The sequence below is a fragment of the Dipodomys ordii genome, unplaced genomic scaffold, assembly GCF_000151885.1.
Source record: "Dipodomys ordii isolate 6190 unplaced genomic scaffold, Dord_2.0 Scaffold14, whole genome shotgun sequence".
Taxonomy (NCBI): Eukaryota; Metazoa; Chordata; class Mammalia; order Rodentia; family Heteromyidae; genus Dipodomys; species Dipodomys ordii.
The window spans coordinates 9,439,838-9,457,814 of NW_012267230.1; the positions used below are offsets into that span (position 1 = coordinate 9,439,838).

At 48.6% G+C, this 17,977-nt stretch overlaps 1 protein-coding gene across 2 annotated transcripts in view; it reads right to left on the minus strand.

Annotated features, from left to right (window-relative positions):
• Positions 1–813: 813 nt before the first annotated feature.
• Positions 814–17,977, minus strand: part of Shisa9 (shisa family member 9) — a 195,327-nt gene continuing 178,163 nt past the window's right edge. The window contains exons 4-5 of one of the 2 annotated variants that reach the window (XM_013011478.1): positions 16,340–16,387; positions 814–1,516 (exon numbers count right to left, since the gene is read on the minus strand). In XM_013011478.1, the coding sequence (XP_012866932.1) occupies positions 1,131–1,516; positions 16,340–16,387 (434 nt within the window). In that variant the 3' untranslated portion in view covers positions 814–1,130. The remainder of the gene's footprint in view (positions 1,517–16,339; positions 16,388–17,977) is intronic. The other variant, XM_013011479.1, reaches the window with a different exon arrangement.

The window sequence follows — 17,977 nt, forward strand, 5'->3', positions numbered from 1 at the left end:
GTCTCAGGTCTTGGAGGTTAGGGAGACACCCCAGAAATCAGAGGGTTCTGGGTCCCCATGTTGCCTCCCGTTGACTTTTCCAGCTGTGTTTTTTTGTTGGTGGTGGTGGTAACAGGTGATATCATTGTTGGCATCTAAGTCTTAAAGATTTGTGGACCAAAAATTAGTTTATTTTTGTAGCGAGAGTACATTTCCTGTCTCTTTTTGTTTTTGTAATGATCATTTTTTAAAAGTTTTTCTGTTTTCTCTCTGGACTCTCTCTTTCCCCCCACCGTAAAAGCCCAGTGCTCCCATTTCCATGGCAATGGTCTTTATGGGGGATTTCTAGAATGTTCCTCCCTTTCCATCAACATCCGTGGGTTCAGAGTCTACTTGTGTGTATGTGTGTGTGGAGTGAGTTTGTGTCTTGTTCTTGATTTTGGTTTTGACTTAGATGGTAAGAAAGGTGCTATCAGTACATTGGAAGGGGGCTGAGGGGTGCGGGGTGGGGGAGACCCATTAACTGTCTTCAGGCTCATCCATATTCTGTGTCCACAGAATTTGGGGGGATTAGAAATTTTCTTAACATGTGGACAAAGTCTTCCCAGGTACCTCTTCTTCTGAAATGCGTTCTTCTCTCATTTCAACCCTTGTTCTTCCTCCCAGAAAAGACAGCATGTGGCCAACGGTACGTGTGCTCCAATGGACACAACTCTAAATTGTGCTACTTATATCTATCTATCTATCTCTATGTATATATGTTATTTTTTTTCTTGTCATGGATTTCAGTTTCAAGTCAGGAGGAAAAGGAAAAAAAAGAAATTCACCCCCAAAGTTTGGGCATGTGACCTGGCCGCCTTGGGCCAGACACTGAAAGAGAGAGCGTGCCTCAGTTTCCCCTCGGCCGTATTGCTGAAGGCCAGCCTATGCTTCGGTCTCCCTCGTCTGCCTGCCACCACAAGTCAGGCGTGACGTAGAAAAGGCCCGATTCTGTGTCACCAGCAGGTTGGTGGTTCGGTTCCTGTGGAGACTGAGTGGGTATGGAGTCAGATGGAGGGGAGGGCAAGAAGGTTGTGGCTGGAGTGTGGGTGTTTGGGTTTGTTTTTTGCCTCTCTCAGTGAAGTATGGTCTCCAGGGTGCTCCCGGTAAGCTCAGACAGTCACTTCTGTTTTGCTGTTGGTGATGAAGTATGGCTGTGTGGGTGGGAAGTGCTGGGGGCGAGTTCCCAGGGGGTCACTGGACCCGGATTCAGCCATGCCAAGCTTGCCCTTGTTACCATATGCCTGTCGGCGGAGAGACTGGTCGTTGGGGTCCCAAGTCTTAAAGTTGGCGGTGGTGGTGTTGTAGGCCAGGGGGTGTGGTGCCATCTTGTTGGTGCCGCGGGACTTCTGTCCGTTCTGCTTGGCGGGCCCGTGTTCGGGGCTGAAGGCCCGGGGCTCATCCTCCACTCTTACGGGGTGCAGAGGTAGGTTCCCCTTGGCAGCCAGCTCAGCCAGGTGCCTCCGCTTGGAGTAGAAGTCATCATTGACCTTGTCAGCTGTATAGTAGGTGGGATGGGTGGATGGAGAAGGGGAAGAGACAGCGGAGACAGGGAGTGAGAGGAGAGAGAGGAGAGAGAAAGAGAGAGAGAGAGAGAAAAGAGTTAGGGATTGGCAGGTCAATCCAAGAACAGCATAAAAAGAAGCCAAAGGTCCACACGAGACACAAAGAGAAACTTCACCTGGAACAAGACAGAGGCCCTTTCACAGACAAGAGCAGAAACAGGAGGGTCGAGGGAACGCTCCAGGGGACCCCTAGACCCTCCCACCACAATCCTGGCTCCCCTTCCACCATTCCTGCCTTCCTACAACTGGGGAAGTGCTTCTTCATCATCGATAAAGTCCATCATCACTGCAGAAAACATTGAACATGTTGAGGGATGTTCACATCACCACCTACTCAAGACAGCCAGTATCAACAGATGGATATTATTTTCTTCTGGTCTCTTTAATAACACAGAGTTTAATTTGGGAATTTTTTTCCATTGGTTTGTTTTGTTGCTTTTATTAATTTTTTTAGCATGAAGTAGCAGACTCATGTTCAAATCCAAACTCTGCCACCTGCTAATGCTGTGACTTTGGGTAAGTTATGAAATTTTGAATCCCATTTTGGCTTCTGCATGAGGTACGTACTTGCGATAAAAATGGATGTTCCAGCCAGGTGCTGGTGGCTCAGGCCTGTAATCCTAGCAACTTGGGAGGCTGAAATCTGAGGGCTGAGGTTTGAAGCCCAGGCAGGAAAGTCCATGAGACTCTTATCTCCAATTATACACACACACACACACACACACACACACACACACACGTATATATTCCATAGGGCCATTTGGAAGGTTAAGTAATTTGATGTATATGAAGTGCTTTAGATGTTAGTCATAATCATTATCCCCATCTTTATAATACCATTTTCATTCTTCCCATACCATCCTGTCAAACACTCTCTATGTTGCTATGAAATTACTAATACACAAAATTTTAATACCCATATACTACTTCAGGGTAGGATTGTCAACATTAACCATTCCTCAAATGAGAGAACAACATACACCAGTATTTTGCTATCACAAATAAGGCTCCAATGGGAATCTCTTGCCTCAATCACACAAAGCCTTTACACTGAGTAATGGGACAGCTTTTAACATCAGCCTCTTGAGCTCCATCCCACGGGAAGGAGGAGGCCCAGGCTGTCTCCTAGAATATGACAAACCCACAGGTAAGCTACCCACAGTCATCAAAGCCAATAACTGCCATATACCCAGTGAGGTCCTCCTGGATGCTACAGCCAGTCAGGTGACCTGCCCTCTGACCCCAGACACTCAGCCAGCCCTGCCCAAAGCGTGCAAACCAGAGGAACTGCTCAGCTGACCCCACATCATCAGCCCAATAAACGGTTGCTATGCGGATCCATTAAACATTGGGGGTCATTTGTTACACGGCTGCAGATAGCTGATACCTGCCATCATTCACAAAAGTCTATAGGTAGGTAGAAAGGAGTGTAGGAGCTTCAAGAAACTGGGCGCAACTCTGTGTGGTTGGGTGAAAAAAACAAGGGCGACCCGCCAGGCACCCAAAGGCTCCTAGACAAGATCGTGACATTCATGCCTGTTTCCTTGTCTGAGCGTCACAGGACTTGGTGGTGTTTTATAGAAGAGGAAGACAGGGAGAGTTGTAGTGCCCAGGACATGGAGCAGTCCTCCAAAGAGATGTTTTCAAGATTATTTCAATACCTGAAGGTTCGGTAGATAAACCATTGTCCGATGATACAGTTTCTATGAAATTCTTTCTCCTCAGCATTCCTGGTCCCCCACCCTCCACCCCTACCCACCCACCGCCACCCCGATGTGGAGCCAGGCAAAGGTGAGATAGAGGTGCACCTGGCCACTCTCTGCTTCTTGCAGTGCATCCCTGTCTTTGTATATTAGAAAGCTCCTTGCAAAAGAACTAACGGATTCACTGACACAGTCCTGTAAAGCCCCATTAATAAACGCATTAACCTAATCAGTGGGCAGATGGCTGACAAGCCGACCAGGAAACAGATGAGTGAGACTTCCAACCATACTGGCCTTCTCTGGCTTGATTTTTCTTCATTTAGAAAAGAGAGGGAAAGAGAGGAAGGGGGAGGGAGGTAGAGAGGTAGGGAGGGGAGAAGGTGACTTTTTTCCAATAAGCCTAATTGCTTTGAAGGAGCCAGGGCTGTAAAATTAAACTGTATCTTCCTCCATCTGTCTCTCTCTTCATTAGTAGCAGACAACTTGCACAGGTGTGGGGCGGGATGGAGCCTCGCATCGGTGGAAATAGAGAGCTTCGCGTTTCCAATACAAGCTGCTGCACGTCAGAAGGGCTCGGCAGGTGGCCGCCCACCTCCCTTCTTCCCTTGGGCTGAAGATGTCTCCAGGAGGCCTTCCCGTAGCTCACTCTCACCTGGTGATGTTCTTGGTGATATTCTCCAGTGATGGGATTTTTTTTAACCTGGTAGGCAATGCCCCCATTAGAGCTTTTACAGTCCCCCATCTGTCTCTATCTTTGGTTTAAGAATCTGATGATTCCCAGTGCTGGTTGCTTAAATCTTGTCATTCTAACTGCTCACATGGCTGAGATCTAAGGATTATGGTTCAAATCCAGACTGGGCAAGAAAGTCTGTGAGATTCTTATCTCCAATGAATCACCAGAAAACCAGAAATGGTGCTGAGGTTCAACGTGGTAGAGCACTAGCCTTGAGTAGAAACAGAGCTCAGGGACAGCACACGGGCCCTGAATTCAAGCCCCACAACTGATTAACAAAAAAAGAATCAGATGAAACGCAGTGATTAATCTTCTCATTAGATGCAAGCACAGACTCCAAATTATTCTCAGTGGCCTCCCTCCCAAGTCTGCATGGCCCAGACTCCAGATCCTTCTTTCCATACCGATGGAGAGCTCATCACACGGTGTGCTCACTTTTACTAGATCTGCTTCTACAAAGCACTGCCAACCAGGAGTCTTGAAATGACAGTGATACCTTCTTTTAAGTTCTGATGCCAGGAGTCTGCAGTCAGGGCAATGGCAGGATCACCCCCCCTCTAAAGGCTCTAGCGATGGGTCTTCCTTTACCTCATGTGGTTTCCGGTGCTTTGAGCATTATCATGGCAGCAGGAGACCGGTGGTGAGGAGCTATTCACCTCATGGCAGCCAGGAAGTAGAAAGAACAACAGGAAGTGGCCAACGACAAGCTATATCATCTTCCCAGGGGAATCTCTCAGTAGCACACTTCCCCTACCAGCCCTTCCCTTCACAGCTCTACCACCTCCCAATATCCTATTCAAACTCTTAATCCAACAATGGACTAACCTAGTGATGACCACAGAGCCTCTGCAATCCACCTTCCCAAAGCCACGCCTCCATCAACACTGCATCTACTGGGGAGTAGGCCTTCGGCCTATGCACCTGTAAGGGATACTTCATCCAGCAACATAACATCTAGTCCAGCGACTGGTACAAATTTGGGGTACGATGTTGTACATGGTGAAGGAAGTCAAGCTTTAAAGATCCTTAGAGTCAGCGGGGTGCCAGTGGCTCACGCCTGTCACCCTCGCTACTCAAGAGGCTGAGATCTGAGGATTACAATTCAAAGCCATTCCAGACAAGAAAGTCCATGCGACTCTTCTCTGCAATTAGCCTCCTAAAAACCAGATGTAGAGCAGTGGCTCCAATGGTAGAATGCTAGCCTTGAACAAAAAAGCTCGGGGATAATGCCCCAGATCTGGCGCGCGCGCACACACACACACACACACACACACACACAATATCTTAGAATCCAATAGCACTCTCTAACATATTAGAAATGGGTAGGGTGTTTCATTACCTGACCATCTAGTCTGCACAAAAAGAAACAAAACAGAGTGATCTGTTCTGCCCAGGGACTGAAGAGTTGCAGCTTTAGCGAAGGATTTCATGCGTCTTCCTGGCAGTGTAAAGAGGCCTGGATATCCTCTTCGCTGCCATAGCTCCCAGGAAGTAGAACAAAATCAGTTGAGAGAGGCAGAGGGAGCTAAACAGAAGGATATATTGACATGGCCTTGCTGCTGCGTAGGCATGCACAGTGGTGAACCCACCAAGCTCTCCGCTGGGGGACTGACGCTGGGTCATACTCCATACGCTTGGAAACACAGTGGCAGTAGGTACTCTTACTGGCTTCCTTTTAGAAAAGAGAAGGCTGAGGTTCTGGAGGCTTTGGAAACTCATGTGTGGACACAAGGTATCTGGCTGCGGTGCTAGCTTTTACTCCACAAGACACAGCCTTCGTCAGTCTGTCTGTCCACACTGTGGAAGGGGGCGATGCTTCTCTGTTGAGGATCTACTGGCAGAGCGGTCTTCCTTTAACACGGCAGGGTTGAGAATCGTGTGGGTGAGACGCTCCATGTTCCCTCTTCTTCCCCGTGACACAGATGAATGCACGTGTGTAAACAGCATGTTCTCAAGAGAAAACGCCAATACCTCGTGGCCAGAAATTCAATGAAGCCCCAATACTTTCCCCCACCCCACACATACAAGACCAAACACGTCTATTTTTTTCCCTTCTTCCTCAAAGTCAAACAGGAGGGGGGGGGAAAAAGCTATAGCAACCTGCAACTCTGCCCCATGGTCAGGCTCTTATTCTTCCAGTACCCCCTTGGCTCCTTCATCACCCAAGGTGTGATTTCCAGCATCTTCTGAGACACACTGGCCAACTCACAGATGGGAAGGAGGACCTATTTTATCCTGAATCTGGGCTGCACACAAAGTGATAGGCATTTTTTTTTCTGCCCATAGAACTGAGAAGAGACAAGGTTTCTTCATTATCGCTCCAGGCTGGGCATTGTTCGGGAACCTTCCATGTCTTTTCCACATTTAGCTGGCCTCCAGTGACAACAGGGTTCATGGAGTTCTGCCTGCCACGTGGTACCAACTTATGTCCCTAAGAGTCTAGTTCTTCTGTTCTCCCTACCCCACCGCTCAGAGAGCTCCGCTCACATCCTGTGATGTCACAGCAGAGCCACACTGTGGACTGGGCACCCCACACCAGGCTCTGGAACATGGCCACACAGCCCCCGCTCCTCCCAGTGCAAGCAATTTCCCATAAAATTACATGTGTGGAGAAGGAAAGAGGAAATGACATTGCTGATAGCTCAATGCGCCACCGCGTAAAGCAAAATGTAGAAGGGTGAACTTCTGCTTCCGGTGACTTCCAGTGACTTCCAGTCCTTCTCTACAAAACGGAGCGGGGAAGACAAACTTCGAGAGCAGACGGGCATGTGTTTCCACGTGGGACTCTTCCATCAACAAGCTTAAGACGGAGAGCAAGTCACCCCCATCTTCTACGCCTCACCTATGAAATCTGACATGAAGCCGCATTTCCAGAAAATGAAATAAATCTAAATGAAATAACAGAAGGTAGGGTGGAGGAGGGGGAAAGAGAGTATGATGCCAATGTCATTGCCCGAGTATAGGAAACTCAATAGATTGTAGCTGCTACTGTTGTCAGTGTTAGAAAACAAAAAGAATATTTAAAAAAAAAAAGAAGAGGATAATCAGATCTACTTGGCAGAGTGCAGTGGAGAAATAAATGAGACAAGGCAGGTAAAAGCTCGGTACATGATAAGTGGTTCGTATCAGGACTCCCTTAAATGTATAACCTCATCTGCAAGTTGCTGTAGGTAGCTACTTATCTCCTACCCTGCCCTCCCCCTTGGCTTCACATTCCTCCAGCTCCAAACTTGATTCTCCAGCCTTCTTGAAAATCTCCTAGCAAGACTTTTTTTTTCTTTACCCTGTGACCCACCCCTCACTACTGACACGCTAACGAAGCCACGCAAGACAATTCCCACCTCAGCCAGCTTTCTTTAAGAGAAAATTGCTGTTCCCTGCCGGCGCTTCCCCCAGATTGGAATGATGGATGCCAAGGATTATGGGTAGATCTTCAGTGTGTGCCTCCGTGTCCACCCCCCACCCCAGTGGAGGGCCGGGACTCCAGCTGTGATGGTTAATCTCAATGGTCAAGGGTGACTGGATCGAGAGACACCTATGAGATTTAGTAACATGCACTTCTGGATGGGTCCGTGGGGATGTTTCTAGAGAGAGTTAACTAACGGGGAAAGACAGGCTCTGAATATGAGCAGCAACAGCCTACAGGCTGTGGAACTAAAGGTGAAGGAGGAGAAAGCCTATTAATATAGGCATAAAATCAGTCTCTCCCTCTCTCTGTCTCTGTCTCTCTCTCTCCTTCCTGACCACGGTAACGTGAACTGCTCTGTGCTGCCTTCCTCCCATGATACACTGAAACCGTGAGCCAAAATAAATCCCTCGTCTCTTAAGTTGTTTTTCTCATTTTGTCCCAAAGACAAAAAGTCTCACACACCATTTGATGACACCACTGGGAAACTGCAGAAAGGTTAAGAGCTGAGGCCCTAATCGGAGGAAGTTGGTCTTGGAGGAAATGCCCTTGAAAGGCATTTTGGGACCTCAGCCATTTCTCTCTTTTACCTCCAGCCACCATGATGTGTGCAACTCTTCTCTCTCAATCTCTCTCTCTCCCCTTCTCTCAATCACTCTCTCTCTCTTTCAGACACACACACACACACACACACACACACACACGATGCTTGGCCCAAAGCAACAAAGCCACATGGCCGTGAACTGAAACATCTGTAAGCCCAAGTTAAACCTTTCTTCCCTTTAAACTGATTGTCTCTGACACTTCGTCACAGTACGAGAAAGCTGACTGTCACACTCGGATGATAACCAACTATAGCCATGGTGGAACCCGAAGGCTGGAGGAGCCTGGGTCCCTGGGCTGCCCCCATCAGCCTGCCCTCCCACGCCCAGGGTCTCACAGGAGAGACAAACACGTATCTTCTTGTTAAATCTCTGTATTCGTGGGGCCTTTTGGTTACATGCCAGACAATATTTACTTTGACTTAGGTAGAAATGGTTTCTGGCTCTTTCGTTTCCCCCCTCCCTCCTTCACAAACTAAATTAAAAAGTAAAAGGGGAACAGTTCATAGTATGCATAGAACACACAGGCATCTTTCCCTCTTCTTCTGAAATGCATGTGGTAAAGCTGTACAGGTTCCCAAGGTTGTCTCAGCAGGCAGAAACAAGAAAGGCAGGAAGGAAGAGAAGGAGAAGGAGGAGGAGGAGGGGGGGAGGGGGAGGAGGGGGAGAGGGAGGGGGAGGAAGAGGAGGAGGAGGAGGGGGAAGATACAAAATAAGCTGCCAAAGAGGATGGAAAGGGTTAGGGAGGAGGTAGGGAGATGGGAGACATCTCTTTATGACGGGTTATCTGTGTTTCACCTCACCCAGGGCCTTGTGAGGACAGAAAATTGTGTTTGAAGCTGGTCTTAATGAAGCTCCAGCTACCCAACAGCGGATCTTTCCTGAAGCATGTTCCTCTAAGACAGGAAACCAGAAAGGAGTGTCCCGGAGCCTGGCCCTTGACCATCTTCACCCTGACGGCAGGCTCCTGCCGTCTTGGCTGGGGTGATTTCTGGAAATGCTCCGGTTGGGCTTTGTGCCGTGAGCCGCCTTGGCTGTGGCCTCTGCCGAGTCTCCTGCCGTCAACAGTCCCGAAGCCTCAGGTTCTTCGTCTCTTCCCTCAGGCAGCCCAGATCGGGCTCCTGCCGGCCACGGGGCCCCTCCTCACGGGGCTCAGGACAGAAGGTGTTTCCTTGCTGTCTTTCTGTCCACCTAGCATGGCGGCTCCGTGGATGGAGAGTCTTCTTTTGGGAAAGCGATGGTGTGTTCTGTCTTCTGCTCCACCTCTGTGCCGGTGAAACTGTCACACATCCGTGGGTTCAGAAGAACTCGCCACGTTCCACTTGACTCTATCTTCCTGGAATCACCTCAAAGTAGCCAGTGATGAGATCGGGGTACTCTGGGAGCCAGGACATGAATGATTCCTATGTCCTTCCCAGGGAAGGAAATAAAGGAAAAGGAAAAGCAGTCTCGTGTTTCCCAGCTCCTGGGCCTGGCATGCTGCCGTGGGTAAGTTCCGATGTTCGCAGACGCTGGATGAAGGACTTTTTTTTTTCTTATACCTCAACCGTCCTCACCGCTCATGTTTAGCTTCTACTCGCTAAGGATGAGACTCATGGAGCAAACCAAGCGAAGCCACCTTCCAGCCTCAAGCCGTCATCGACGGCTCCCAGACAGACGGGTAAGGCCAGCTGACCCCAGAGCCCCCCAGGTCAGCACATGGTTTCCTGATCTAAATACATGCTGAGCACCATATAATATTTTTGTCTTTTTATTGCCAGTCTTAGGGCTTGAACTCAAGAGCCCGAGCACCGTCCCTGAGCCTCTCTATGCTCAAGGCCAGCGCTCTACCACTTAAGCCATAGCGCACTTCTAGCTTTTTTTTGTTTATATGGTACTGAGGAATCCAACCCAGGGCTTCATGCATGCGAGGCAAGTGCTCTACCTCGAGGCCACCTTCCCGGCCCATGCTGAGCTCCATACCTGGTAAGCCAGAAGATGTGAGGTCCTCTGGTACCCGGTATCATTGTGGACAGGAGATAATGGATGCAAACACCAAGGCTTTGTTCACCTACTCCCAACAAGAGCCCTGTTGGACCCCACCCTCCCCATTCCTACCCCCAGTGGTACAGACAGCCCACCTCTCCACTTCTCCACCCCCCCTCAACTCCCCGGTGACCATCACAGACCATTTCTTTCCTCCTCCCATTGCAATCGGTTCAGAGTTGGGCGATAATTCCAAACTTCCATTTTATACCAAGTGGCCACTTTAGAACCCATGACCCACCACACCCACAGACGCCCAACAAACACCAGCCACACCACATGATTTCTACCTGAGTGGCCTCTGCCCCTCAGTCCTTCTGAAAAGACCACATGCTCTCCTTCAAACGTCACCCTCGTCTCCCTTTAAGAATGCGTTAACAAAAGGTAGACTCCACGCCCGCTCCCTGCCCCAGATGATCAGGCGAGGGGGCGCTGGGGTGCACCGGGCGGGCGGGCTTTGCTCAGCGGCGCATGCCTGCAACGTAGGAAGACACTCATCGTGAATCTTGATGCAATGGCATTTTCTGAAAACCAGGGAACCATCTCCGCTGGTTCATTTCATGCCCTGTGGGTTCCCAGGGAAGCTCATCGGAGCTCTAATGCTTGCATGTGCTTTCCAAAAAGGCTCAACTCAGGAGCACGTGGGATTTGATTTTTATTAAAAAAAAAAAAAACTCCATCACTTCATTCCACCGCCCTTCCTCCCCCTCCTCCTGCACGACGTTCTACTGCTCGCTACCAACACCAATAACCCAAATCAGGAAATTGCACAAAGCCAGAACATTTCATGAACTGCATGCTGAAGGCTGCCTTTGGGTGAACAGGTCTCCCAGGACAGGCTAGGGGGGATGTAGGCCCAATTACACATTTCTTGTGCCTCCTCTATACGCTTCTGGATACAAACAATTCTCACTGGGATGCCTCTGTTTCTTTAGAAGAATGAATGAACGAATGAGGATTTGTTGAAGCCATTTTATCTCCATGACTTCTATTTTTTTTTTAATTGTTGGCAGCCCTGGGGTTTGAACTCAGGGCTTCACTCTTGCTAAGCAAATGCTCTGCCACTTGAGCCACCTCTTCTGTCCTTTTGGCTTTTAGTTCATGTCTGAGGCAGGATTTCATATGTGTTGGTCTGGACCAGCCTCAGAACATGATCCTCCTACTTCTGCTTCCCGAGTAGCTGGGGTGACAGCTAAATGTCATTCTAAAAGCAGCTGAGGAGCAAGATGTAGCATGTGTTCTAAGCCTCCATTCCAAAAGTTAACTGCATGGTTCATGCCTTTTTGTGTATATTTGTGCCAGTACTGGGACTTGAACTCAGGGCCTAGGCATCGTCCCTTAGATATTTCATTCAAAACTGGTGCTCTAACCACTTGAGTCACATCATCATTTCCAGCTATTTTTTTTTTTTTGCTGGTGAATGGAGATAAGAGTCTCACAGATTTGTCTGCCCTAGCTGGCCTCAAATCACAATCCTCTAACCTCTGCCTCCTGAGTAGCTAGGAGTTTAGGCATGAGCCACTGGTGCCTGGCAGTTCATGTCTTTCTAGACATGCTTCTAGAATTCTGGCCTGAGAAGCTCATATTCCAAACTCTCTTAAAGAAAGATGCCAAGGTAATGCTTTTTTCCCCACGGGACAGGTGAAGGAATCAAGGGATAAAGATTCTGGATAATTCAGCCATCAAGTCTCTCTGCCACTGCTAACAAGAGATAGTGTAGGAAACCAAAGCTAAGACCATCCTCTTTCTAATGCTCTTATCTTCCCGCTGTGGCCCAGCTCAAACCACCACTAGGAAAACAGTTTTATTTCAGCAAACATTTAAAGAAAAGGCATATTGGAAATATATATATATATGTGTGTGTGTGTGTGTGTGTGTGTGTGTGTATATATATATATTTACTGGTATGTGAAATATTGATGTTCTAGAACAAAGGATATTTGCATGTCATTGGGTCTTAGCAAAAGACAGGTGTAAACTTAAGTAGACATAAGAGTCCAGGCCCTGAGGATGGAGGAGGCAGGCTCAGGGTTTACATTTTTATCCAGCATCTAAGGTGCTTTTTAAAACAATTTTGTCAGTTGTGGGGCTTGAACTCAGGATCTAAGCACTGGTCCCGAGCTCTTTTGCTCAAAGCTAGCGCTCTACCACTTTGAGCACGGCGCCACTTCCAGTTTTCTAGTGGTTAATTGGAGATAAGAGTCTCTTGGACTTTCTTGCCTGGGCTGGCTTCGAACCACAATCCTCAGCTCTCAGCCTCCAGAGTAGTTAGGATTACAGGTATGAGCCACTGCTGCCTGGCCAATAGGGTGTGTGTGTGTGTGTGTGTGTGTGTGTGTGTCTGTGTGTCTGTGTGTGTGTGTGTGTGTGCATGCAATGTCCTTGGGCCTCTCCTTGAGGTCTAGTCCTAATCCTGTTGAGGTGTACTGTGTGTGTGTGTGTGGCTTTAGGAAACACTGGCTATCTGGGGGGATGGGGGACGGTGCGGGCAGTGATGACAGGTTTCAGTTTCTTCATCTGTGAAAGCAGGAAATCTGAGTGAAGTGTATTTCTTTCTGCAAAGACTCTCTCGTCATCAGTAAGAAATATCTCTGAAGCGGAGGTTAGCAGACTTGGTGAGAACCTGCCTCTCTATGCATACCTAGTATCTACTCTGTACCAGGCACCATGCTAAAACAACAAAACTTGCTCTCAGTACTCTCCTGAACACAGTAACTCTTAACCCCCCCCCCACACACATACATACATACCACCTCCATGAAGACTGGCTACTCCAATCACCTCTGTTTCAACAAGGACAGAAGCAAAAGTTCAGAGGAGGTGAGTAGCTAGGCAGGGACACATACATACACACATACACACACACACACCACACACACACACACCCCACACACACACACACACACACACCACACACACACACACCCCACACACACGGGCTGATTCTAAGCAGAATCAGAGACCCTTAACTCACAGTCTGGTGCTGGAAGTTCAGTTCACTCCTATACATGTAGCCTCTGATTCACATCAGGAAATAGAATTCCCAGGATACATTTCACCTTGATTATAACTGTCTGCTGGGCTGGAAAGTGGGGTGTCTTCCGGCAATGGGATTTTTAAAAACAAGTTCAGGCCAGAAGTTTCTCAGGGCCCGGCGTGGGTGGATCATCCGCTATAACCACTAGGGGGCAACATCCATGACCACAACTCAAAGATGAAGAGGGAAACCCCAGCGACATTTGCAGGATTCTCTTCCAAAGCAAAGTCATGGACAGCACAGGCAGTGGCAAGAAACTCCTACCTCAGGAGAGCCTAGCCTCACATCTCTCCTTTCTCATCTAAACTCCCGGAGCAACACCAAACCCCTACCAACCTCCAGCCATGCCCCTTCCCACTCTCATACTGGCTAGGTTTCCAAACACATCCTGTGGCACTGGATAGTACGATCTTCACTGATCTGATATCAAAAAGCCTTTGGGAAAGGTGGGATTAAACCGTGGTTATGACTGTGGGATTTTCCCCCCTCAGCTTGGAGATGTTGCTCACATGATATTATATATAGCAAAATTATATCAATAACTGCCCTGCACTGGACTGAGTACTTTTTCACGTTTGTTATTGCAATGCATGTTTTAAACATGACCTTATCTTCACAGCCGTAGGCGATAAGGTGTCTCCATTTCGCAGGTCAGAAAGTGGTTCCTTGGAGAGGGAGGGGATGAAGGGCCTCTCATGCTGAAGAGCATGAGATTAGCAAGCATGTGGTATTGGTATGGGGGGGAGGAGGCAGGATGGAATTGTGATCTATCGGAATCTAAGTTCATGACACACTAGCTTGTCTCTCCCTTTGAAGAATATGCTAGAATGGCAGCTGGGGTGGGGGGCTGTCTTAGAAAATGTGGAGGCCCTAAGTGCAAACCCCAATAATGCCAAGATACAAGAAAAAAGAGGCCACACAAGACTTCCCAAACCATTCCGGACGTTACAGGAAAGAGATGCATGCCCCTGCTTGGCTGCCCATGGCCTATCAGCCTGGATCGGACCATTTTGTGTGGCCATAGAGGATGTCACAACTATCTAAATGGTCCTTTAGCAGAATAAAAGTCTCTACCCTTGATGGGTCTGCAGGCTGAATAGAAAACTCTAGAACCAAGACCCATGCCTCCCCTACCCTCCCCGCCCTGCAAGGAACTGGTACCTGGGCCTCTCTGAAACTGCTCCCCCGCCCCAGACAATTTACAATAAAGGTGAATTTAGCAGAATGAATGGAATTAGCTTCGTTTGGTTAAAAACAAAATAGCTTCCAACCTGTGCTTTCGACCTGTCCTGAACTATTTTCTGATCGCATCCGACAATAACCAGATCAGCATGAAGACAGACAGGCATGATGCAGACCAGCATGAAGACAGGCCTGATGCAGACCGGGTCTAACTGCTGTCCTGGGATCTGAATGGCTTTGTTTTTCACAGGGGAGAAATGGCGGGGGGGGGGGGGCGGTGGTTAGAGAAAAGCTTGATGCCTCTCAAATTAGTAGGTCTGTCATGTCCCAAATCATTTGCATTTCTAAAAATGGATTTTGACAGGTAAACAGTTATTATCTAAATAAGACCAAAAAAAAAACCAAAAAACTTCTGTCTCTCTCAAGACGCCAACTGGCCAGTCTGGGGTTTCTCATTGAACTCAAGACTGTCTTTCCCCAGGTGGGTGTGCAGTGGCCTCCTCCCCAAACCCAGATGTGTTTGAGCCCCTGGAGGCCTGGTCAAGGGGTGAGCCTTAGAAAGTGGGCCTCACGCCCTCATTCAATGGGCTACGGGCTCCGTCGCCTAGCAAGATTTCCCCAGTGGGGTGGCATCTGTAGCCAGCTGTGTGGACACCCCCTGGGGTCCTGATAGCCATTCAATTCCTGGGGCTCCACCCACAGCCTGATGAACCGGAAACTCTGCAGTTTAGCCCGGTCATCTGCTTCATAATAACCTTCCAGATGAAGAAGATCTATGCTAGAGGGGCTCAAATGTGAGAACCCCAGGTCCCGTGGTCCCTCCTCCCATCACGCCCTCAGTTACCCCGACTCCATTTTCTCCTCTCCATCACCCACCAACACCAGGCAGGCCAACCACACTTGTCTGCAAGAGGCAGCTCACTGAATGTCTCCAGCCCCAGCCCACATTGTCAGTCCCTCCCACCCGGCCCCCTCCGCCCCCCAACTTAGGAAGTCAGAACGGTCATTCGAGAAGGCAAAGTGGTCATGAGGGTGGCCAGCCCTGCCTGCATTGTCTCCTAAGCCCCCTTGGTGCAAGGTAACTTGAAGTTCTACCTCCATCTCTCAGGGTAGCTATTTCCTTCCCACATGGAGATCCAGCCAAGCAGAAGGACACTTGAGAACCATGTTTCTGGTGTGTTCTGAAAAGAACTTCTCCCGTCACCCTGACAGTGGGAAATAGTTTAGCCGTTCAAGTCAGATGGACACGGGTTCAAATGGTTGCTCTACCACTTAGCAGTCTGATGACTTTAGACAGGCATGAATTTTATTGTCACTCACACCCATGACCTCATCTCTAAATAGGAACGACAAACACCTAGGCAGAATTAGTGACCAAACAGATGTGAAGGGCCATGACTCTGGCACAGAGGAGGAAATTCATACATTAATCGAAGCGACCACCTGACCACCTGGTTAACTGATGCACTCATGTCAACCGGCCCCTTCATCCTGCTGCTCACTTGGCAAAGCTGAGAACAGCTGTCATCCCCGACAAGCCTCGCCCTTCTTTCTGACTCCAATCCAACCACTTGGTTGCATTTATTTCTCCATCAAAAGTTGTATTCTTTCCCTGAATTAACGTTATGTGTGTATGTTATGTGCACGTGTGCACACATGCGCATGCATGCCGCCATTTTGCTTTGTAGTTTCCTGAGAGGAGAAATAATAAGCTCTGGAGGCCTTACCTGGAATGGTTTCAGATAGATGAATTCTCCTTCAGGCAACAGATGTTGGCAAGCAAGGGGTAGCACATTGTCCAACAACTGTCTTGGGCACAGACACAACACACCTCGACCTATGCACACACACGCCTGTGCACACGTGCACAAACATGCACATGAAACCTACACGCTGGAACTTAAGACGGACTTGAATGTCCTGCTCAGGGTGCGCGTGCATGTGTACGCAGACACACACACACACACACATCAGATCACACACAGACACCAGGGCTCTCTGGCCTTCACTGTTTAATGTCACATTAGACAAGACCTGGACAACAGAACCAGAAAAAGCCAGATGGTACCTTTCGGCAACGTAAGTGTCGACACCGCCCAGTCAGCATCAGAATTGCCTAAAAGAATAACAATCGAGAGATGCTAATCCGTTTGCTGGGCAGTCTGTCTCTGTAGCACCCTCAGACCTCCACATTCCAATCTGTCTCAGCTTTAGCTTCCAGGGGGTAATACCAGGCCTCAGGGGACCCAGGGGCAGTGGACATAAAACTATGTAAGGAAAACCACATGCTGTGATGCGCAGATGCCCTACTGTGTGAATGCCCAGTACAAGATCAGAAAAAGGGCCTTGAACATACTTAGAAGTTTGTGCTTAATCTGAGATGGAGAACTGCTAAGCAGCAAGCCTGGTTTGAATGTCAGCTCACAGGAAGAAAGGAGAGTCAGTCCGCCCGGAGCCTGTGCCCTTATGTCCAGATGTAAAGTCCTACTCTGCTTTATCTGAATCCCATTCCAGAAAGAGGGCACATTTTCCTAGATGCCAGCTCCTCGTTCTCCGAATGCCAGGTGCCGTGGAACCTGTCCAACACAAAGCCTATGTGGAAAACATACTGTCCGGTGAATCAATGAATTCCATTTTCTCCCAACAGTGAATCTTGCTAAACAAGAATGAAATTCCCCTCAACGTGGAATTATGTGAGAATCCCATCATGAGGTATACGGTGCTTCGGGGAACAGAGGTGTGTCTGGAATTTTTTTATCCTAAGTCAGTTTCTTCCCATAGGATTCCCTTTCAGATGTAACCCAATGAGACCTGGAAGACTCTCATTATCAGAATTCCAATGTGACCCCAGCTACAAGATACAGGAAGATAAGGAAGATCACAAACCCTGTCCTCAACGATCCTCTTTACATAAGACTGGGTTTTACTAAAGTGGGGGCTTCTCCCTATTGGCTGGATGCCTGACCAATCAGCGAGCGCTTATCAGCCAGCATCTTTTCTGGACTTAGAGGAGTCTCTCTGGGAGTCTCACAGACCAAGTCCTGAACACTTCCTTCACAATTTCCCTGAGATGATTATCAGGCTGCCAGCCGAGAGGAGAGGCAGGGAACAGTCTGTGATCTGAATGCAGGGCACAGAGCCAGCCCCATTTAAACAGTTCTGGTTGGCCTCCCGGCCATGCCAAAGGACACACTCAAATGGCCACATTATGTCCTTGCAGGATCTAAACTCCACACCCTCTTCACTGAAGAGCGAGCACCTGTGACAGGAGAAGGGTGAGGATGTTAAAATTAAGCGGGCCCTGACTGGTAATGACTTACGGTTTCTTCTTCCTGGGAGCCAGACACAGCTGGAAATAGTGAGAGAGATTTTCCTTGGCGTGAGGCTGAAGGGTCCTTGAGTCACTGGTTCCACCCCCAAGGCCAATCTATCACCACCCGCCTTGAAGGCAGGCGCTTCTCTTTTGGTGGCTTGTGTTCTGACTTGTCAAAGCCAGGCTTCTCACTCTCCTTCACACCTCCGTCGAATAAAAAAAGGTCACTTCGTAAAATGGGACGCCGGCTACACAATGAATGCCCACGCCTCTCCATTCTAACTTCATGATACTCGTGGACACCAGATGAATATATTTGGGTAAGAAAACAACAACTACAACAATACCAACAAGCTCATTTCAAATGGGATTGGGATGGACCCAAGATGTAGA